At 45.0% G+C, this 24,060-nt stretch overlaps 1 protein-coding gene across 1 annotated transcript in view; it reads right to left on the bottom strand.

Annotated features, from left to right (window-relative positions):
- Stac (SH3 and cysteine rich domain) overlaps window positions 1-24,060 on the bottom strand; it is a 123,021-nt gene that overhangs the window by 44,559 nt on the left and 54,402 nt on the right. The window contains exon 2 of the mRNA XM_041677362.1: window positions 23,718-24,009. Coding sequence (XP_041533296.1) covers window positions 23,718-24,009 — 292 coding nt within the window. The remainder of the gene's footprint in view (window positions 1-23,717; window positions 24,010-24,060) is intronic.

Here is a 24,060-nt window from a genome sequence, read left to right as displayed (position 1 = left end):
CCGTGTGGAGAGAGGGTTCTCATGTGCTGAGACGTAACTTCAAATAGAGCAGGTTAAGGCCAGTACAATACTGATTCGGGTCTACATAACGGGCTGTTTCATGATCTTGTATTACGTTAAGTAATGTGTTAAACAGGGGGTTACTGAGCCATCCATTCAGAACTAAATGCTCAAGGCTAGAGTGTAAGGAAGTCTATACATATATGTTGGGGAAAAACACCTAAACGCTTTTCTATCAGGGCTGGGGAAATGTGTCGGGCTTAGAGTGCTTCCCGTGTAAGAGTGAGGACCTAAGCATGGACCATTAGAACCCATTGAAGTCTCACGTGCCTCCTTTCCATAGCACACGCCTGAAACCCCAGCATTCTCACGGGGAGATGGGAGAGATGGGATCCCTGCAAGCCAGAGGACACAGTGGCCAACAACAAGAGACCCTGTCGCAAACAAGGTGAAAGATGTGGACCAACATCTGGTCCTTTGACTGCCACATGTGTTCCAACTCAAAAAACAGCGCCCCCCCCCACACAGAGGGAGGCAGGGAGGGAAAGAGGAGAGAGAGAGAGAGAGAGAGAGAGAGAGAGAGAGAGAGAGAGAGAGAACTATATGCAAAGATTGATTTTTTCCCCCTCCATGCTGGTAGCTACATCTACTGGATTAGAATGCCATGCTATTAATGAAAATTATTAGGTATGTATTTTAAACAGTTGGCCATACTGTTTAACTTTTCTTTTTCTTTTTGTGGTACTGGAGATTAAGCTTATGGCTTTGCAGATGATTGACAGGGGCTTTACTAGTAAGTAAGCTATATCCCCAGCTCTCGTTTTTTTTTTTTCCTTTTGCTTTTTCACTTTTGAGACCAAGTCTGGCTATATAGCACAGCCTGGCTTTGAATTAACTAGGTATAATCTTTTTTGACTTTCCTCCTAAGTTTTGAGGGCACAGGCGTGTGCCACCACACTTAGACTGGCTAGATCAAGTTTGTAAGGATGTCGGCACCGAGACATTGCTTGACTCTTGGGAAAGTTCCATATAATGTCAAAGTTAAAGTAAGATATAACAACTGAGAGCCCTTGATTAGAGAAATAGTATGGGGTGGGGTGTGGAGAACCACCCGTGAAAGGAAAGACATCTAGCTATACTGCAGTATTCGAATTAGCAACAGACAAGGGCTAAGTTAATCATATAAATGTTTAGATTGCTTCAAGTTTGTCCCATTGTAGAATTAACAACTGCAGATCATTTGGGGAAAATTAATGTAAATCACATTATAAAAAAGGGTTTTAAACTATGATTTTGAGAAAACAGTTTTTTTTCTTCTGAGACAAGACTCAAGAATGCTATGTAAGCCAGGCTATCACAACCTTTCTACATCAGCCTCCTCAGTGCCTGAGTTACAGATGTGTACCACAATACCCAGCCAGCTTGGGAAAAATACTTCAAGAATGTATAACCCTATATATAAACATGAACATCTATAAATATAGCAGTTCACCCGTATCTGTCAGGGTTATGATTTCCACTTTATGCCTGAAACCATTGGTAGTGCTGAATTCTAAATATACTGCTTTTATTCCTATTCTTTCCTATGATAAGGTTAATTTATACCACAGCTAACAATAAAAAGGAAAATTATAACATTATACCATAATGAAATTTATGTGACTACAAAACCTTCCTGTCTCTTCTCTTTTTGAAAACACCGCATGAATTATACTTTCCATCTTCTTGTGATGGGAGGTGGTAGCAGCCTTTAGGAGGAGGTCAAGTGGGATGACTGACATGGGCCCTGTGACAGAGCTGGTCTGATAACCAAATGGCTGCGGTGTGATGCCCAGGCAGGTAACTTATACAGCCTGAGTACACTAGAGGAGGGGATGCTGTGTTCCTGAGCGGCAGTGTGTGTGTGTGTGTGTGTGTGTGTGTGTGTGTGTGTGTGTGTATTTACATATTGTAGTTACTAACCAACACATACAGGGTATGGCATGCATTTCCACTACACTGACATGCCAGTTCTCTTTGATATAAGGATATGGAGACTATTTTTAAGATCCTAAAGTCACACAAGGCTGGCAAAGCCAAATGAAGGCATGGAGCATGATTCCATCTCTTGGGATCGGGACAAAGGGTAATTTAAAGAAACCGAGTTTGTCAGTGAGCACATACACACACATGGACACACCTGAGAGGAGGAACACTATACTAGAGGTCAGGAACTTGAATTCTTATCTTGATACTGTAAGAAAGAATTAAAAGTAATTGAGCTATGAGGAGGAATAATTCCTTTCAGGTTTATTCATTTGATTAATAAGTGACCCTTGTGGTTTGCATGTAAACTGTTATTTTAGCCAAGGAGGAGGGGACAGACATAGATGACAGCTTCACCGGGAAGAATGAACAAAGGCTGAGTATGTGATGCACTGCTGGGGAGCTTTCTAGTCCTTCTGTGGTCTCCCATCCAAGCACTAGCCAGGCCCAATCCTGCTTAGCTTCCTAAACCAGAGGAGATCTGGTGCACTCTTCCTATTATCTCAGTAGTTCTCTGAAGTGGAGCTAGCCACCTCCCCTTTCTATAGAACTAAGGCCTGGGAGCAGGAACCTGGTTGGGAAAGGAAAGAGGATGAGAGTCCAGTCTACCCTGCTGTGAAACTTAGCTCTCTTCCTTTCTTGGTAGCCTTCTGCTAGCCTTTTGTAAATCAACAGATCTCAACCCTCATCTATCCATATTTCCTTCACTGAGATTGAAAGAGCAATACTAGAAAGACAGCCACTACCTACCCCACTGCCCCCAAAGTCTGACTGTTTCTTCGGATGAGAAAATATAAAGACAAGTATGATCAATAAGAATGGGGTTGGTGAGAAATAGCAAGATATCCAGGGTTTTAAAGTTTCTGGGGCTGCAAATGAACTATTACAACATTTTCCTCAGAGGAGACATTCTGATCCCATTCCTGCTTGAGGACATAAGAATAAGCCCTCAGGGACTGGAGACAACCCAAGTTCAGTTCCCAGCACTCTAGTCTGATGGCTCCTAACAGATTATAACTCCAGCCCCAGGAGTTCTGACACTCTCTTTTGGCCTCACTGGACACTGACACTCATGTGCCATGTATACACATAGACACAAAAACACACATGCATCTACATGAAAATAAAAAGTCTTAAAAAGCTCCCTGGGCTGACAAGTATCAGGGCTGTACTGGCCTGCAGCTCAGTGTGAGCCTTAGAAAACATGCAATGTGGAGGTAAAACACACAGGAAATTCTTCCCACTATGCATGCTAAACCCTCTAAGTGGGTGATTGCTTGATGTGGGATTCCCCTCTGTATGCTATGAATGCCATTGGTGAATAAAGAAACTGCCTTGGCCTGTTGATAGGGCAGGACTTAGGTAGGCAGGGAAAACTAAGCTGAATGCTGGGAGAAAGGAGGAGGAGTTAGGGAGAAGCCATGTAGCCCCACCAGAAACAGACACTGGAACTTACCTGGTAAGCCACTGCCATGTGGCAATACACAGATTACTAGAAATGGGTTAAATTAAGATGTAAGAGTTAGCCAATAAGAAACCAGAGCTAATGGGCCAGCAGTATTAATTAATACAGTTTCTGTGTGATTATTTCGGGGCCGAGCAGCTAGGGACAAACAAGCGGCCTTGTCACGACAATTGCTGATAGTCAGGAATATGCCAGTCAAGACTGCAAGAGTGTTAGCCATTATGTCTGCTCTGGTTTTCCCAGGTATGCTATGCATTTATTCAGGGACTTGCTACTTTATCTTTTAAAATGATAAAGGATATTTCTCCTTTAGTCAAAATTGTATTCTAATCTTGGTATTTACACTTTTTTGGTGTATATATTTGTGTGTGGTCTGATGTGTGTGTGTGTGTGTGTGTGTGTGTGTGTGTGTGTGTGTGGAGGGGTGCCTGCTTGTGTGTTGGTGTGTGTGCCCACTGCACACACACGGGAAACAGAGTAGAGTGGCAAATGTCTTCCTTCATCTCCTTCTCTTTTATTTTCTTGAGACAGGGCTCTCACTGAGCCTGTGGCTTGCTGTATCTGCTAGCCTGGCTGACCTGCAAGCTTGGAGGATTTTCCTGTCTCCGCCACCTAGAACTGGGGTTGTTGGCATTTGCAGCATTGCCAACTGGGGTTGTTTTGTAGTACTGAGGATTTGAATTCAGGACCTCAGTCTTCCCCACTGAGCCAGCTTCAAAGATTTTGGTTGAATTCTTAAAAAACTGGGGTTGTAAGACAATAAAATACAAAAATAAGATGATAGTTTAACAAATTACTATGCCTTCTATGTATAAGCTATATTTGGTTGTTCATATCTTGGTATGTGTGCATGTGTATACAGGTGTAATTTATGAAGACAGCATGCCAGAGTGGAAAAAGCTGGGCTTAGACTCTTAAAAGGTTCCCACAGCTGTCCTGTGCTCTGAGACCTTAGACAAAGTGTTCATTTCGGAGTTGCTGATATGTGGTGCTGAGAGAAGCAGATCTTCACCTCCTGAGCAGCGACTTACTCCCGGGTCACTACTTCAGATTCCTTAAGTGTGAGCTAGCTACGGCAAACTAAAGAACTGGCCACACTTTAGTGCATCGTCTCCAAAGCTCTCCTTTAGAGTGACAAACAGGCAAGGTGGTCCTTGCTGCGTGGAAGTTAGTCTCGAGGGGTTGGAGGGATGGCCCAGCGATTTAGAGTACTTACTGCTCTTGCAGAGAACCCAGATCAGTCCACAGCACCCACGTGGTGCCTTCTAGCCTCTGTGGGCACCAGGCATGCACATGGTTTACATACATACAAATACATACAGGCAAAGTACTCATATGCATAAAACAAAATCTTTAAAAAAGAAGCCCCTTCTTCAAAAACTGCTAGTTTTAAGTACATTTGCACATGAATATGTTATAAAACACTAATGAAATACATTGTTTATAGAGGAATTCATTCTACAGGGAAGTGAATCGCACTTATCAAGCATATTAATATTTTTATTTGGGTAATATTTAAGTTTCTACATGAGCGTTTATTAAATACTCAGGGAAGAAGTCGATTATTGAAAACCCTATCTATCTACTTGCTGCAAATCATCTTGCTAAAAGTTTTTAAGAGTCCCAGCCATGTTACACACGAGGATTATGTGGATGTCATGAGTTGGGCCTCCTAGAGAGTTCCAAGGAACTGCATCAGAGGGCCACACCCAAGATGATCAAAGAGGGAAAAGACATTAAGGAGAAAAAAACCAAACAAATCAAAAATCAATTCAAGATAAACACATATGTATTCATTCACAGGACAGAAAATGGGCCAGTCAGGTGTGGAACTTTGATCATACTGAGATCAGGCCAGAACTGGAGAAGCCATGGGAATGCAGCAGGAATGTCCTGAGTACACTGAATGACAGCTGCCATGGTTTCCACTGTGGGGATGGGAACAAGAGAAGCTGCAGTGGAGAGAACACTGGGTCTTGGCCTTGTCTAGAGCCCTGAGGAGGGATAGCGACAGAATCATTCTCCTCCCCTTACCCTGGAGAGCTCTCTCCCACATGGAGCTTCCAGTGATAATTATGCTATTCCTAGTAATATGAGAAAACCTTTGTGGTATTTAATGTGACATTGACGAACCACGGTTTGGGAGCAGTCTTGTATTTACCAAAAAGAAGCAGGTCCCTCCAGAAATACCTGCTGCGGGAACCTGGGCATGTTGGCTTCTACCAGGGAATAGTTTCATAGTCAAACCTTTCAATGGGAACAACGGGAAAAAGGATAGTACTGGAGGTCATTATGGAAATAAACAGGATTAGGACCTCAAATAGACAATACTGTAGGTTTTCTCTCATGTACAGAATACATCCATCCATCTATCTGTCTGTCTGTCATTTGTCTGTGTATCTAAGCACCTATCCATCGATCTATCATCAACCTATCTACTACCTATGAATAAGAGTAGCCTAGATATAGGAAGGGATCTAGAGAGTGGAAAGGGGACAGCAGAATGTGTGACATGAAGTAGAGAGACGAGCGTTTGAGGAAGAGGATAAGAAGTTTTGAGAAGTGGACAAGGTGATGAAAAGAAGGGGTGAAAACTGTGTATAATGATATAGACATAAATAAATGTCACCACGAAACCCATTACTTTGTATATTGAATAAAAACTGATTAACACAAGACAACTCTTGAAGAGTGTGTGCCCCAGAACTGCAAAATGAAAAATAATCTGTTATAACAAAGCCCAGTAGTGAGTAAGCCAGGACATGGCTGATACCGGGACAAACGAATGGCATAACCAATAATGTGGATTGAAAGAGCCAAATAATATCTCGAAGAACTCAGTGCTTGAGGGAAGGAAGGGGAAGGAAGGGGAAGGAAGGGGAAGGAAGGGGAAGGAAGGGGAAGGAAGGGGAAGGAAGGGGAAGGAATAACTCAGGGCTTGTTGAAGGTGACTCCTCCCAGCAGCAGTGAGAGGAGAATTAGACACAAATGTGACACGGCAGCTGCTTCCTTTCTGGAGAAAGCAACAGGTGCTTATTTAGAAGGAGTTCGGTAATAAAGTTTGTATGGGGCAAGAAACTAAGAGTTGAATCTAATAAATAATCCAAAGAAAATTTAAATACTAGCTTATTTAATCTTAATAATAATAAGAGTGACTCTAAGCATCGTTTCATGATAAGCAATATACCAAAATATTGATTAAAATTGATCACATAAAGTATAGTCACAGTGGTTGGGGGCTGGTTCTGTTGGTGGAATATGTCTAGTGTGCATGAGGGTCTGGGTGGTAGCTCATCCTACAGTACCATAAATGAAAGGTGGACACAAGAGTGATGGAGGAAGGTCATTGGCTAATAAAGGAACTGCCTTGGCCCATTTTATTGGTTAGGACATAGGTAGGTGGAGTAAACAGAACAGAATGCCGGGAGGAAGAGGAAGTGAGCTCAGACTCCACAGCTCTGCTCTCCGGAGCAGACACCTCAGAGAGACGCCATACCCTGCTTCCTGGCAGACACACGCGATGAAGGTCCGACCCAGGATGGACATAGGCTAGAATCTTCCCGGTAAGCGCACCTTGGGGTGCTACACACAGATGATTAGAAATGGGCTAAATTAATATGTGAGAATTAGCCTAGAAGAGAATGGGCCAAGCAGTGTTTAAAAGAATACAGTGTCCGTGTAATTATTTCGGGGCATAAGCTAGCCGTGCGGGCGGCTGGGGTGCTGGGGACGCAGCCCCACCGCCCTTATTACTACACAAGAGGATCAGGGGTTCAAGGTCATCCTTGGCTACACGGAAAGGCTGGCCTTTGTTACATGAGGTTTGGTCTCAAAACAATAACAAATTCACAAACACAATGCGGAAAGAGGTTGAAATCAATGTTATTACATAAGATTTATAAACTGTTCCTACAAGTTGAAGGAATAAAGGTGAAGAGCCAAAGGCCTACAGTATTATCCCAAAGATATGAACCTACAACTAACAAGATAAATGGATTTGAAAATTAAACATTTAATAGATGACAGACTTACTGGGCGGTGATGGCGCACACCTTTAATCCCAGCACTTGGGAGGCAGAGGCAAGCAGATCTCTGGGAGTTCAAGGCCAGCGTGGCCTACAAGAGCTAGTTCCAGGACAGGCACCAAAGCTACAGAGAAACCCTGTCTCAAAAAAACCAAACCAAAAAAAAAAAAAGATGGTAGACTTAGTAACTAAAAAGCTAAAGAGTTAGGGAAAGGATATAAAGTTCTCTATTGTTTCCCTCCCTCTTCCAAATAAGTAGAAATTGAAAAGAAAAACCCAAACGAAGCAGCCACTGGTCGTGTATGACAGGCAATCACTCTCACTCCTGGCAGCTGGGGGATGGAAATGAGATCGCTTGTTGTTAGGTAAACTTGGGACAAGTGTTTTCTTGGTATCAGCTTTTGTTCTAAACATCAGAAACTTACAGAATTTTCAATCATAGGATTGGGTGTTAGGAAAATAACTATATGTGCCAAGAATTAGCAACAAAAGCTTTCTTCAGCTTTTCTAGTTACAGTGAGACATGTTAAAAAACAAATCAAAATACCACAATCTCGGACAGTAGTTAAAGTTGGGTACATCCATGAACAAACTAGAGTTTTGGCCAGTGGGAGAATTTTAATGGCTGACATGATGTTCACAAATATAATGGAAAAAGTGTTCCCTCGGAGCAACAAAGCTCCCAATCCTTAGAAGACGCATTTAAAACAGACGTGTGCGTTAAAAGGCTGACGTGGGCAGCAGGCGGACTGTCACTGCATGTGGGTGTGGACTTAGAAACCTTTTTCAGTCTTTGTTTTTGCTTGATTGTATCCCCTCCTTTTCCACAGTGGGCACATCTTCCCTTGTAATAAAAAACAAAGTTGGACATGTATTTGAAGGGAAGTGTTATTTTTGAGGAATTAGAAACGTAAGATCATGTTGAAACAAGAGGAACTGCTGTGCCAGTTTGGCCTTCGGTGTTCCCCTTGCTGGGCAAGGCTGGGAAGGGGGCAGCCTAGGAAAGAATGACGGGGTCTGGGGAGATGGGCGGTGGAGAAAGTGCTGGCTGTGCACATGGGAGGGTTTGGATTCTCAGCACCCTAGTGAACGCCTCCTGGTTTGACGGACTTCCGGCACACCATGCTGATGTTAAGCAGACCCGGCTCAGTTCAGTGACCTGCTGTTTCTCACCCTTCCCGAAAGGAGCCCGAGACTTCTCACTGTGCTCCCTGTATTATGTACTAGAAGGATCTTGAGCTGAGCAATGAGAGCGTCATGTTTAGGTAGCTCAAAACCCTATGGATCCATCAACAGGTTTCTTTTAAGAGGAAAGAAAAAGGAACGGGTTTGCTATCTCAGCTGAATCTAGTCACAGGGCTCAGTTAAAACTGATTAAAAATAACCTTCCCCTTTCCTCTGCTACCCTCAGCTCGACTTACAAGTCAGGTCCAAGTTTTCCAGGAAAGAGAAGTGTAGAGCCCAAGGCTGATGGTAGGAGTCTTCAGTTTCTCTGCACCTTATTTGCTGAGGCGTGGTCTCTCAGTTGAACCCAGAGTTCACCAATAGAGCTGGCCTAAACTAGCCAGCTTGCTCTGAGCATCCCTTGTCTCTGCCTTCAAAGTGATAGTATTACAGGTGGGATGCCTGCCACATCTACTGTCTTTATGTAGGTGCTGGGGTTTGATCCCAACTCCATCCTTGCTTACTGCTTATACAGTCAACACTTTAACCATGGAGCCATCCTCCAGACTCCCCAGCGAATCTGAAATGCCATTAATCAAGCAGAAAACTTCTAGTAAGACTGAAAAGACCCCTTTGGCCATCTCTCCCTGCCTACGTCCCCAACTCTTCCCTATAGAACGTCGTCTCCAACCCTGTCCTGGCTTCAAAAAATTAATGGCATTCATTGTTTATAAACGCCGCTGTTGATCTTTCCTATTTCAGTTCCTTACGACTAGTGGAAAAACTCTCCTTTCCCCCGCCCCTCACCCACACTTGGCTTTAAAAATAGCAATGAGAGCTGGGTTGGCGCAGAGCCTCCTGGGTTTGGAGTTCACGGCCTTTGCCCCTGGGGCCATTAGTTCATATGTGAAACATGGCTGGCCAGCTTTTCTTCTGGGATGTGTGTTTGGCTTAAGCTTCTAGAGGAGGTGTCTTCTGAATGACCACTTTCTCCTGCTCATCTGGGGAACATTTGGACCTGATGGCTTGACCCTGGATTTGACACTCTCTGCTGCTGATTCCTGTCCCCCTTTTCCAAAAGCCTGATCCTACCACCATTTGTTTCTTTCAGTCTTGTTCTTGGAGCTTGAGGCTGAAGGTACCCTATTTATTTAGACTTCTGAAGAATAAGAAGGCCAGTCTTTACGTGTATGACTAATATCAACCTTCTTTCTGCACATGAAGCTATTGTTTATTTTTAGTTTTTATTTTACAGTGCTGGAGGTAGAACCCAGAGCCTCACACCTGCCAGGCACATGTCCTGCTATTAAGTTACATCTCACCCCCTTTAACAATTTTGCTATGAGACATCGAATTACTAAATTTCCTAGGCGTATTTCTTATTTGAGATCTTCCTGCCTCGGCTCTTTGGTGTAGCTGTGAGGACAGATGTGTGCCACCATACTTGGTGTAGAGATTTAAGAATGGATCAGAGTACACAAGCCAAAAATGACATTGTTCACCATTTTAACACTGACTGTGGGCATCAGTCGTGAGAGAGGTTCTGCTATTCATCAGTCTGATGGGGCAGAGCCCCTATTCCATCTTTGTTAGTTACTGGAGGGTTTGGAACAAGCAAGTCAAACTCAAGAGCATGAAGTCACTTCTTTAGCTGCCAGCGTCGGGTTAGCATCCCTGAGAAGAGCGGTAATGTGATGTTAGCTTGCTTCTGAGAGCTAATCAAGCCATGGAGCAGGGGACACAGACAGAGAAGTGACGTAGAAAGCTATGAAACACTTCATGGGACTAAAAAAAAAAAAAACAACCTGAGCTGGTAAAGTGTGAACAAGAGGACCTGAACTCAACCCCAGCACCCACACAGAAAGCCAGGCAAGGGCGGCTGGCACTTGTAATACCAGCACTGAGGGGGAAGAGATAAGGGGATCCCTGGGGCTTGCTGGCCAGTCAGCCCAGCCCAATTAATGAGCCCCAGGTCCCAGTGAGAGATCCAGATTCAAGGGCACAAGGTGGCTGTGCCAGAGAGAGGGCTCATCAGGTAAAGGTGCCTGACGAGCTGCTCCACTTGAGTGCTGTACCCAGATCCCACATGGCAGAAGAGAAAGCCGATTCCTGAAATGTCTTCTGACATCCACACATGTGCCCTGGCCTGCATTTGTGTGTGTGGAGGGCAAACACCCATACAAACAATAAATGTAACAAAAAAATTAAAAAAAAAAACACACAGTAAACATCACCTGAGCAATGCCATCTGCAATTTACCTCTGCCCTACACGTGCATGTACATGCACACACACACACACACACACACACACACACACACACACACACACACACCATATTTCCCTGACTGAAAGTGGAAGTGTTTGTATGCATCCGTGTGGTGTATATGGACATGCACATGCGCCTCTAGGTGCCATCCTGCACTTCTGCACTGGCATGCCCCTGAGACAGAGCATGGGAGGGAGCCATAGGCATCTGTATTTTCTTTCCTGGCATGACCTGCACTCTGTTTCTATGGCTGGGTGGCTGGGTAGTGTTTAGTTAATGACAGTGAATATACTTCAATAGGATTAGTCGCGGGGTCTCTTCTCCCCACCCTTGACCTCAGGAGGCTTGAAGCCCCAATATGTGGACTTGTCTGCTCTATTTTATACTACTGACCCAATTCTGCCATTTATGATGTCATGTCTATTGTTGTCGCCTAACCGTAGGGACCATCCTAAAGTAGGTCAGTGGAGCAGCGCCTGCTATGACAACTGAATGGCTGTGCAGGACACTTTCTCCAACAGGGTTCCCCTGTATGGCAAGCTGGAGGTGATGCTCTGTTCCTGTATCAGCCTCAATCTGGAATCATTCATAAGTCAGAAGCAAGCAGCCTCTTGATACTCATCGTGGCTTCATCTGAACCTCTGGCAAGAAGTAGAGGCCAGGTGTGAAGGCTCTGCCATGCTGGTAACTGGCAAAGCCTTCCAGTACCACTATGGTTGTGCCTGTCTTCTCTCCCCGCCCCTTCTTCTCCAGCTCCACTTTGACTGACTCAGTCTCTTTTCCTTCTGCCCTGGACATTCTGGATAGAATAAAAAGAAATCAGAATGAAAGACTGTAGGAGAGAAGGTGTATTCTGGATACACACGCTGCAGTTTGGGGGTGTTGTGTCTGGGGGCGGGGTAAACTATGGTAAACTATTCCACATGTAGCCAAAGCTTGTCCTGAGTGACTGTACGCCCTCCTCACTCTGGTTGATTATTTATGCACTGAAACCTTCTTCCTAGGCATTTCTTATTTCTGCTAAGCTGTGACCTCTAAATCCGAATCTTCCCTTGGGCCAAACGGCATTACTCTCTTGATGATCACCTCTGCACTGCGGCGCCAGCAGTCCCCAAGGCACCCGGGGCATCACGATCTACAGTGTGTGAGGAGCCAGTTTCCTTCCTGCACATTGCATCGTGTCTGCTTTCGGCTCTCCTCCCAAACTTGGCCACTTAAAACTCCAGCCAATTAATTGCTTGTAAAGAAAACAGTTTGCAGGAAGGGAGGGCCACATTTTTCTTACATGGATAAGATAACAGCAGTGTCTGGCAATTTGGTGGTTTCTACTTTCCCAAGAAGAGTTGTGCATGCCTGTGAAGGCCCCTGTCTTATAACCTGACCTTTTATATCCCATATTCCCTTCCTCCCTCCCTCCCTCCCTCCCTCCCTCCCTCCCTCCCTCCCTCCCTCCCTCTTTCTCCCTTTCTCTCCCTCCCTCCCTCTCTCTCCTTCCTTCCCTCTCTCCCTTCTCTTTCCCTGCCTCCTTCTATTTCTCCCTCCTCTCTCTCTCCCTTTTTCTCTCTCCCTCCCTTCTCTCTCTCCCCCTTTCTCCCTCCCCCCCCTCTCCCTCCCTTTCCTCTCCCTCCCTCTCTCTCCCTCCTCTCTCTCTCCCTTTTTCTCTCTCCCTCCCTTCTCTCTCTCCCCCTTTCTCCCTCCCCCCCCTCTCCCTCCCTTTCCTCTCCCTCCCTCTCTCTCCCTCCTCTCTCTCTCCCTTTTTTTCTCTCCCTCCCTTCTCTCTTTCCCCCTATCTCCCTCCCTCCTTCTCCCCTCTCTCCCTCCCTCTCTCTCCCTCCTTCCCCCTCTCTCTTTCCCTCTCCCTCTCTCTCTCCCTCCTCTCTCTCCCTCCCTCGCTCTCCCTCTTCTCTCTCTCCCTCTCCCTCCCTCCCATTCTCTCTTTCCCTCTCCCTCCTCTCTCTCTCCTTTTCTTTCTCCCTCCCCCCTCTCCCTCCCTCCCCTTCCCCCTCTCTCCCTCTCTCTCTCTCCTTCCCCTCTCTCCCTCTCTCTCTCTCCTTCCCCTCTCTCCCTCTCTCCCTCCCCCCTTTCACATTTCATTCTTCAGCACACTGTCTGCCTTGTTTCTGAGACAGATGGTCTAGAGTGTGCCAGTTTGGCTAGCCTAGCTGGCCACTGAGCCCTAGGCTTCCCTGACACTGAAATTGTGAGCATACACCACCACAGCTGGCTGTATTACTTGGGTTATGGGCATTGAGCGCAGGTCCTCATCCTTGCAAAGGAAGCCTTTATCAATTATGCCATCTCCTCAGGCCACCTTCCTTCTTAATTGTCATGAGATGTTAGTAGACAGGACCGAAGGCCATTTCCAAGATGTGGAATATCAGCTTGTATGCAGGCAGGGGAAGCAGACTTAAAAAAACATAGAAGTGTGACCAGTGTCATGGAGGGAACAAGACTCTGACAGCTCTTCTGGATTTCTGGCTTCCCCTATATGATACCAAAAATGGGGCTCAGCTATCTTCCTCCAGTGATGTGTCTTCAGAGCACCCACATCTGGTCACCTGCATAGGTGTGATTGTTCATTTTGGGAGGCTACTGAGGTCCTGCTGACATCTTCCTGTCTGTTTCCTGGAGTCTATTATGGAGGAAGGCTCTCAGGTTTGTGTCTTCACATGGTGAAGCATCTTCTCCCTCCTGGTTACTACCTAACTGCTATGTTTTCCCTCTCACCTTCCTTGCTTGGATTTATAAAGCCATTGCATAGTTTGTCCCCAGACCTCAAGGCAGGGCTGCTCAGACAATGGCTACTACAATCACCCACAGTTCTGCTTCGTGATTATGAGCACTGTTCTGTGTATGATGGAAATAATGACAAGCTTAATTCTGATAGTAATGTCCCTCATTGGTTGCTCATTTGTCCATTCTTCTAATCACACAACCAGTTCACACCGGACAAGTGACAAGCATAACTGTAGTTGGGAACACCAGAGAGAGCTGGACACACCAACTTCCACTCTCTGGGGTGGCATGTTGTCACACTAGTCACTTGCTGATTCTCAGTGACCAAGTTACAAAGATGATCTCCTTCGTGTCATAGTCAAAGGCCATCAAACAGGTCAAAACCAACAACAGTGTCTGGGTCTGCTTGTGGCTGACAACACAGGAAATCCAGACATCACAGTAAAAGAGGCAGAGGTAAAATTGATCAGCCACCTGGAGCAGAATTTGGGGAAACAAAACAAAACAAAAAAACCCAAACAAGTAAATAAATAAAACTTCATAATCAAAATCTTTATTAGAAGCAAAGGAGGCCGGGACTGACTGAATTACATAAAGCAACAGTCTCCAAGTTTTCAGATTTTTTTATCTAGACTAACATATGGGGAGAGAGCATGTTAGTAGATCTGGGAAGAGCAGCAGAGAAACAGTGGGAAGAACACACAGGGACAGACATTAAGTGAACCCTGCATGGATATGTTCCATCCATCAAGCATTCCTGAGCTAGGCATGTGGGGCTCTTCATATTGACTCCCACATGGATTTGGTTTCTAGCTTCCTTTTTGAAACATTACTCCAAATATAGCCTGAACAATTGTGAAACAAAAATTTAAGGATAATAGAACAGGTGGTGAATTGAGAAACGATTTAAACTAGAAATGCCTGAGAGCTTGAATGTAGAAAATGTGATGTTAGGGAGTGTATACACACCGCAAGCTCATTCGCAGCCAGGGCAGGGATTGTAGAACATTGCAGTTAACAAAAACATAGGTTTGCAGCTGTAACTCAGTGGTGGAACTCTTGAGCATACAGAAGGTCCTGGGCTCACCCCCCAACCCCACAGAAAACAACAACAAGCCGGGCAGTGGTGGTGCACACCTTTAATCCCAGCACTCGGGAGGCAGAAGCAGGCGGATCTCTGTGAGTTCAAGGCCAGCCTGGTCTACAGAGTGAGTTCCAGGATAGGCTCCAAAGCTAAAGAGAAACCCTGTCTTGAAAAAAAAAAACACCACTGGAAAACACTGTTGGTAGGTGTAAAGGTACTATTAAGAGTTTGGTAAATAGAACTGGGATAATACCACATTTACTTTAATCAAAATGCTAAATATATTTATACTTGAGAAATGTACAATAAGAAATGGGTATAATTATTTGTAGAAGAACACTCATACATTTTGAAACACAGGAGGTCATTAAAAGAAAAGAACTCTTAAGCTACATATGGGACTTGCACACGTGTGAACACACACGCATACACACACACACACACGAGGGGGGGCAAGAATGAGAAGCACATAAGGTAAGAGAGCCAAATATTTCATTATTTCCAATTAATTAATTATTTAATTTCAGATCCACCTATCTATTGTGTGCATGTGTATGCGTGTGTGTGTGTGTGTGTGTGTGTGTGTGTGTGTGTGTGTGTAGATGTTGGAGGAAAGCTTTCTGGAATTGGTTCTCTTCTAATACCATGTGAGTCTTGGAGTTCAAACTCAGGTACCAGGCTTTGTGGCAAGTGATTCATGCTCTGTGAGCTATCCGACTGAGCAGGAAAGCCAAATACTTCATAAGAAATAGAAATCCAATTTAAAAATAAAAGAAAAGTTCAGTCAAAAATCCATTCAAAATTCCATCATGTCTGCTTTCAAAAGAGCACACAGCGGAGCCTGGAGTGGTCCACCAAGCTCTATTGGATACTTCCATGCCCTGGCAGCTCTCGTTAAACTCAGTGGGTCACAAAGCGAAACAGAAGGACACGACCAGGACAAAAGGTCTGGAGCTGGTGGGGGTGTTGGTGACAGGGGTGGCAGGGACACCAGAAAACGCAGAGAGCGAGAGTAGTAAGAATGATTATATATGCATATGAAATTATCAAAGAGCCAAACAACATGACAAAAGGTTGAAAGTTAAGCCCAGTGAACACACATTAAAAAGTGGACAAGATAGAGCAGGGAATGAACCCATCACGCACTGTTAGACAGGACAGTAAGGCATCTTTCTTAGGCGTGGTTTTGACTCGCAGCAAGGGTTTCCCTGTGAGGACCTTTGTGCACTGTGCAAATTTGTACTAAAAGATGTATCAGAGAAGAGATGGAAGATGAGGCGGCCAGGCCCTGCTGCCAGTTTTCTGGCTGGCTGGGGTCTCATAGTCCATGGATATTCCTATATTTTTGTGCTAAAACCCGGTTTTCTTTTGTATGTTTGGAAACCTTTTTTCCCTATTCACTTATACCTTTCTTTTACTGTAGAGTTTAAGGTAGTCCTGGCTGGTCTTGAACACCATGTACAGCTGAGAACGACCTGGAGTTTCCTGCTTCCACCTTGCAAGTGCTAGAATTACAGGCGTATGCTACCATGTTCATCTTATACATCGCTGGGGATCCAGTCCAGGATGCTATGCATAGCCAGTGAGCATTCTGCCAACCGAGCTACATCTCCAGCCCCACTCACTACTATGGTTTTAATGTTGTGTGTCAGGTGATTGCCTTGAGAGGCGCACATATTAGACCTGAAAATATTTTCAAGGAGTTTATCAAAGTCTAGGCTATCTGAGAAATTGCATGGAAATTCAGAGAAAATAAATGATTTCCAAGAACTGGCAGGTAGGTTTTAGTTAGCCCTCAACAGAGTTGGGATTGGTCAGACTATAGTATCTAGAATTTTCCATAGGAAACCAGTTATCTGTGGCAGAGCAGGAGAGACTGTAATAGCTAGTTCCTCCTGACTTCCTCTTATACTGGCTTTTCTTCATGCAGTGGGCCAAGGATTTTGCCTCTTCAAAATGATGACATGAAAGCCTACATGATCCCACACTGTTTGTTCATAGCCAATATTTCCATGTCTGAGACATGGAAAGACAACTTCTTTGCTGTCTAATCCATATCTACTCCTGCTGGAACAAGTGGTGTGTGTGTGATAGGTTGATTTTAGTGTCATCCTCTATCTCTCTGCACTAAACTTTTTGAGGTACTGTCCCTCGCTGAACCTGGAACTCATCAACTCTAAAAGGCTAGCTGGCCAGTAAGCCCTGGGAGCACCCTGTCTGTCCCTCCCCAGCACTGGGGTTACAGGTACGTGCAGCTGTGCCAGGCCTTTTACATAAGTGCTGGGAACTGGAACACAGGTCCTCATACTTGAATGACATTCACTTTATCAACCAAGCCATGTTCTCAGCCTCTGACATAATCAGTGAGGCATTTTAAATCCATACTTGTTGGCAGCAGATAAAATATCAGAAAAATAATAGGAGACACAGCCTTCAGAGTATTTCATGCTTTCTTCTTTTAGCTGACAGGTACTAAGCAGTACTGTTCCAGTAGGAGTAGATGTGGATTAGACAGCAAAGAAGTTGTCTTTCCATGTCTCAGCCACACACATTCTCAAACACTCTGAGAGCAACAGTAAGAGCATTGGGCCTGAGATCTAAGTCTCAATAACTTTTCAATGAATTTACCTTTACAGGGATTGAAAGGTCCTCCAAGTGGTTGTGTGCCAGACAGAGAGGCACACTGAAATGTATTCACTAGCGACAAAGGAGCATCAGACATCAGGGAAGCAAGGCTATGAGAAGGGAGAGTCCTCAGTGACAGTTGCAATCTCCTACTGTGACTGCCATGGAGTCTCCACCTCTCTTTTCACCACCCCTACCTTGTATGTTTGTGGAGGTCAGCTTTGGATTTATTTTTTAAATTTAATTAACTAATAATTGAGTCAGAATCACTGGTCTGGCACCTAATGTCCAAGTACTCTGGGTGATCTGACTAAGAGATCCCAAGGATCCTCCTGTCTCCACCTCTCAACACTGAGACTAAAAGCACGTACCCACATCTGGCTTTTGTACATGGGTCCTTGGGACTGAATTCAGGTCCTAACGCTTGGAAGGGAAGTGCTTAATGGTGGAACTATCTTTCCAGCCCTTGTTCTACTAATATTCTAAGTTCAGAAGCAACAGGATTCTCTTAGAAGGGACTAGATGGGAAAACAATGGGAGAAGAGCTCTGATGGACAGAGCCTTGCATTGCCTTTGCATCTTCTAAAGTTAGTGAAGCAGTGAAGATGTGGATAGCAGAGACAAACAGTCCCCTTGGATAGGACACCCGGAACTGGGTACTGCATGTTATCAGAACTGTCGTGTCTTCTAGGAACTTACCAGACTCTAGGCTGTGAGAACTGACATGGGATTTTAGAGGTGACAAGTATTTGCCACAGAACAAACAAAAATGGCAGGCACATTTTATTTAGATAGATTTTGGGTTAGATAGAGAGACAGAGCAGGAAGGAAGAATCGTGCAGATGTCAAATGCTGGAATGCTGAAAAAGATGAGGAAACAGTATCCAAAACTTTCTGTGATGAATAGGCTGTCTGACACAGAGCAGGGACAAATGGCCAGAGGTCATCATTGCTACCACCTTTTGTCCTGTGTTCTCATTATGTAGGGGGTCAAGGATTTACACCTTTAAAGGGATGTCATTCAGGGAACACAGTGGTGCTCAAGGAGGCTTCTATTTGATATATTTCCAGGAAGGCATGAGAAATGCTTGTATTTTCTTGTGTACAAGTTGTATAGCCCTAAAAGAATTGTTCATGTAAATGACCACAGGCACCCCTGAGGTTCTGTCCACTCTGAGAACACACAGACTTTATATTTGATTTTAAATATTCCCTTCAATCTCTGTTTGGTCATTCTCACCCCCCCCCCACACACACACAACTTATTCAGTGCACAAGCACTGAGTTTTGTTTTTACATTTTATGTTTTATGTTTATATGTATATGTGTTTTTCTATTGAAGATTAGGTTAATATCTACAATAGTGGGGTTCACTCAAAACAGGTAATGGAACAGTTAAACTAATGTTCAGAAAGAGCTCAGCAGAAAGGTCTAGCTTGGGTGTGTGGTAGTGTTTCCTAAGATCAAATGATTTAATCTAAGCACAATGGGTGTATCAATATCAGGGTCTTCCTATATCGTAAGTGGATGCTCAGCAAAGGATGCTGACCTGCTGGAGAGTTCTGAGGAGCAGGCGGGTCCTGTGGGTGGCCTCCCCATTCTCATTGCTGTTGGTGCCATGATCACTGACTTCTCTTGTTTTCTCTTTTTCTGTAAGATAATTAGTCCTAACCAAATTGGGTCCTTATTTTCTGGATGCCATACCTCTCCTTGATTCTGGTGGGGCTCTTTGGTTGGTCTGGTCTGACATAGACGGGGTCAGAGACCATGTCTCACGTAGTCTATCTGTCCTTTCTGTTTCTTTGGGGCTCCTCTCAAGGGTGCCCCTACAAGTAACTCTCATAATAATCCTTACTTAAGACAACACTATTAATATTTTCTCTTGTGGAAAACTTTGGCAGTTATTAAAGTCGTTGATTCTGTCTACAGTGACTGTATAAGGAGCCTTGAAATTTTAAGCAAGAAAATCCAACAATGTTTCTAACGATCTGTTCATAAAATGAGTTCATTCAATATGCCATGTCTTCTAAGCAGATTACAGCTAAACCATTAAACTCATTTGAAATAGTCTTAGGAACATGGTATCTAGCAATAAACAGAAAACTTGGGACTTGTAGGGAAAAAAAATCAACATTGACCTCACCTCCACAAGCACACTCACACATGTGATCATACACACACATATGCACACACACACGCATACACACACCACATACAAGCACACGTTGACCTATTTCATTGTCACCCTGGTTCAATGCTCCCTTGAGTGAGTCACGCCTAATGCCCAATTCACTACCAAGGCAGAACACCGTAGGTGGAATCCATTTAGGAGATACACACAAAAACGGTCCGCTCACCCTCACTCTCCTTGGCAAGCCTTAAGAAGTTCAGAAGAGGATCTACTTGGAGGAAAAGGGGTGTTTTTATGACAAGAACCCCAGCCAATTCATAATTCTCTCCATCTAAGCCTTAGTCTTGAATCCTGCTGTCCTAGAGGTAGGACATTTATCTTCCGAGTTCACACGCACACATGGCTGCTTGCTTCTCTCCCATTTCTGTGAAAGACTGGCTTGTCTATCATTGGCTTGAACAGGTGACCAATTATTGTAGGAGCCAGTCTAAAGAGGTGAGAACATATCACACTCTTTACTCCCACATCTCAGGGAACACTGAGGAAGAGAAGGCAGAGAGATTGGAAGAGCTAGAGAATGGGGAGACTGGGGAGAAACAGTGTCTCCCAGACAATTGCTCTCACGAGCAGCCTCGGGTCTCCTGCACAGGACTCTACCAAAGATGAATGGATGGGGTGAAGCACATGAGCTTCCTACCAAAGATGGATGGGTGGGGGGTGGGGCACGTGAGCTTCTTACTAAAGATGGATGGATGGGGTGGGACACATGAGCTTCCACTCCTAGCTGAGAAGTGGCTGACAGTTGATGGTTGCTAGGAGAGAGAGAATTCATTTTCTTTAGTGGTACGGTGCCTAGTAGGTTGCCCATGATCCAGTGGATGGCCACATGTGTATATATGGCCAGCTCTAATTAGACACAGCAAGGTTTTTGATAAAAGTATGTAAAATTGGGAGGGAGTGTGGGAGGATCTGGAAGGAGCTGGAGGGGGAGAAGGGGTTGATATGATTGAAATATATTGTATGAATGTATGAAATTCTCAAAGAATAAATTAAAATATTATACTAAAATATTTTTAGAAAAATCATCCAGCGCACCCCTACCTCACAGGCGAGAATGAAGAGTAGCCGGTTCTAGAGGCATGAGTAGAGCTGGCCAGAGGACATGTCCGGGAGCTGCTTAACTGACGGGGTGTGTGGCCAGCTCAGCAGGGAGTGCCTCAGGCATCAAGTCTGAGGCGAAGGAACTCGAAACAGAGGGTTGGCTATGATGGCCTTTACTGGTCAGTGTTCCCCTGGTGGTCGTGACCTTTACAGCTTTAAGGACAACCAGGCACACATATGGGGTCTCACAAAACCAGTCATGAGTGCACTTCTGTCTCAGAAGCCTCGAGGGGAAGGGGACTATCATGCTCCTCTTTTTTGTAAGGAAGCCCCCTTGCATCACTTCTGTCTGGCCTCATATCTTCCAGGCCTCTCCCTGCTCTCCTCAGAGAAGGCCCGAGAGTACTTTGTGAAATCCTTGAAAAACTCAGATCAGCTCGCTGATTATATTTATCTTTTTCTTATTGTTTTTAAAGATAAGAAAGCAGTAGGGCTGGAGGGGTGACTTAGAGCAGTTGTTTCTCAACCTTCCTAAGGCTGTGACCCTTTAATACAGTTCCTCATATTGTGGGGACCCCCAATCATAAAATTATTTTCATTGCTACTTCACAACTACAGTTTTGCTGTTATGAATCATAATGTAAATTGCTGTGCTTCCTGATGGTCTCGACAAACCTGTGAAAAGGTCATCGAATGTCAAAGGGGTTGCAGCCCACAGGTTGAGAACCACGGTTAAGGAGGTGAAGTACTTGTTTAGTATGCAGGACGACCTGAGTCTGTATCCCATATAAAATACAGGAAGAGTGGTGGCATATATGTACATATATATACATATGTGTATGTGTATATGTGTGTATAGTATACACACACACACACACACACAACCCCAGCACTGGAGAGGGTTAGAATAAGACATAGATTCCTACAGCTCTGTGGTCACCCAGCCTAGCAGAAAGGGTGGGCTCCAGGTTCAGTGAGAGGCACCTAGGGTACTTCCTCAGCCTTTATGAAAACCTGGGTTTGATCCTTATAAATCGAGGCATGGTGGCACACAAAGGTAACCCCAGTTCTTGCGGGGATGGAAGGCAGGACGATTAGAAGTTCAAGACTGTCCTACTTAGAGATAATTAGGTCAGCTTAGGATACATGAGACTCTGTCTTCTAAATGAAAAAACAATAATTTAAGAGGCAGATGCACGGGACTGGAGAGATGGTTCAGCAGTTAGAAACACTTGCTGCTCTGTTAGAGGACCTAAGATCCATTCCCAGGACCTGCATCAAGAGGCTCACAGCACTCAGAATCCCAGCTCTGGCCTCTGTGAGCACAGGCAGGCATGTGCACAGGCATACCCCCTCCCAACAACATGCACACAGAGTTTTGTTTTGTTTCTTAAAAAGGCAGCTACAATATACACTTAATTCAGATAAATGCACAGTGTAACTTCTTTAGTATGGGGCCTTATAATAAAGCTGTTGCTGCACTTGAGGTGTCCCGAGAAGCCCCTTAGGGTGATGGCTGTGACATTCCTCAGAGGTGAATGCATTTCCATTACTCATTCTTAAAACACATGCTCCCCGTCTTTTCACATGCATCACAATGAGGTCTAAAATAGGCCTTCATCCCCTCCTCTCTCAGGGTTATGAATAGCAGAACCCTGAAAAGGCCTGGTGGCAGCTGAAAGAGAGTCATGGATGAAAGGAGATATTCAAGAAACCAGGCAGGAGGCGGGCTGCCTAAGTACTTCGAGCAAGGAACACGAAGGGACCCCCCTCGTTCTCCCGCACTGGCAGCAGGTGCCGCACTTCACGGTCAAATGGAGACATGAGTGGGTGGGAGATCCAAGGAGGAGCTGCATCCATCAGGCAAAGAGGTTGAGAAACCCAAAGGCGACCTAAGCATCGGATCAGGTGGCTGACCCTGTTCTCCATGTCTTCATCCGTCCCCATTTCCAGCTGGCTGGAAACAGCAAAAGGTATTTTTCTACCCCCCCGACTGTGGAATTTCTCATTCAGTTTACCTAACCGAAGGAATTCACCAGAAGTTGCCGTGGGCCACCTCCAGCTCAAGAACTCAAGACACCTTGTGTTCCACCTCTTTACCTAGGCAGGAGGATAATACTACGGGCTGCCTGTAGCTTCGGGAAAGAGTGAGGGACAAGAACAAGAAAAGATACAACTCAATCCCCAATGGTGTGTCGGTCAGTGGGCTTTGTCTGATCTGAAGGCACTCAAGTGAGAACTGATTTGGGGTTATCTTTCCTTCCATGGTCACTGATTAGCCCACCTCCATCTTAGATTGAACAGCCTTGTGAGAGTTGGAGGTAAATAACTTTTGGAATATACGATGACCTTAACCTTCCACTAACCCAAAGGCTGAGCATGTCACGGATCACATCTGAGGTTGGCGGCTGAGATCACATCTGAGCTTGCTTTTCTGTAACATGGCTACCTGACGTTCCCATCCGTGTGTGTGTGTGTGTGTGTGTGTGTGTGTGTGTTTAAGAAATCCCTTGATTTAGAACTTTCATTGTTCATTTTCTATATAACTTCATGACACAGTGTAGCATGGTATTTGGGGTAATCTGAATTTGTGTTTCCAGGACTAGGGCCACGAATTTTTGGCTCTAGAATGAACTCTCCCTCATTGTTTTACACTGACACACACCCTAACTGGACCTTGACAAAGGCAAGGGCCTCACAGAGCATTCTACCTCCCTGGCCACAATGGCCATCACTTAGGTGTTCAGTTTCAGATGCCAGACACAAACATTTCAGGTCTTCTCTGTCCACCTGGCGTATTCAAGCTCAGGCAGGTACACACAGGCCACATGCAGAAAAGATGTAAGCGACACCAGGCTCCTGGTGGAGGATGCCAGCTGTTGTCTTGGTTACAGCTGCATCCCAAACACCTTTCCCCTCCACCTGGCCCTGCTTCCCTATGCTTTTCAGAAGTCCTCTTCCTCTCGCCACTCCCAACATGGACCCTCTTGCGTCTAACTCTCTAAAGCTCAGAGTTGGTCTGTGGGTCTTTGAACCTAGGGGCCCAGCTCTCCTTCAGCTTCCCAGGGGTATTGCACCTGTAAGGGGTCTTACCCACGATCATGTGGTTGCAGACATCACAGAAGGTGGGCTTCTTAAAGACATGCTCCTGAAAGGTGTGGACCTTGTTGTTGCTGCCAGGGTGCAGGCCAGCCTTGGCGGGCATAGATGCAGGGCTTCCGGGGATGGGCATTGGGTTGGGGCCTGGGCTGGGGCCCATGCTGGCCTTGGCTAGCAAATCTGCTTGCAATTTCACATCACTGTTGGCTCTCGGGAAGAAGTTGTCAGCACTTTTGCTCCGCAAGCTCTTGGTCTTGAAAGAGAGTGACCGTTTTAGTTTCTGGAGCTGCAATGCAATGATAGGACAACCGCTCTTACGATCAGTCCCGCGACTCCT

This window comes from Microtus oregoni, unplaced genomic scaffold (assembly GCF_018167655.1).
Source record: "Microtus oregoni isolate MIOR12 unplaced genomic scaffold, Mior012 000028F_ref0000031, whole genome shotgun sequence".
NCBI classification, from domain to species: Eukaryota; Metazoa; Chordata; class Mammalia; order Rodentia; family Cricetidae; genus Microtus; species Microtus oregoni.
This window is presented reverse-complemented; position numbering and strand designations above follow the sequence as displayed.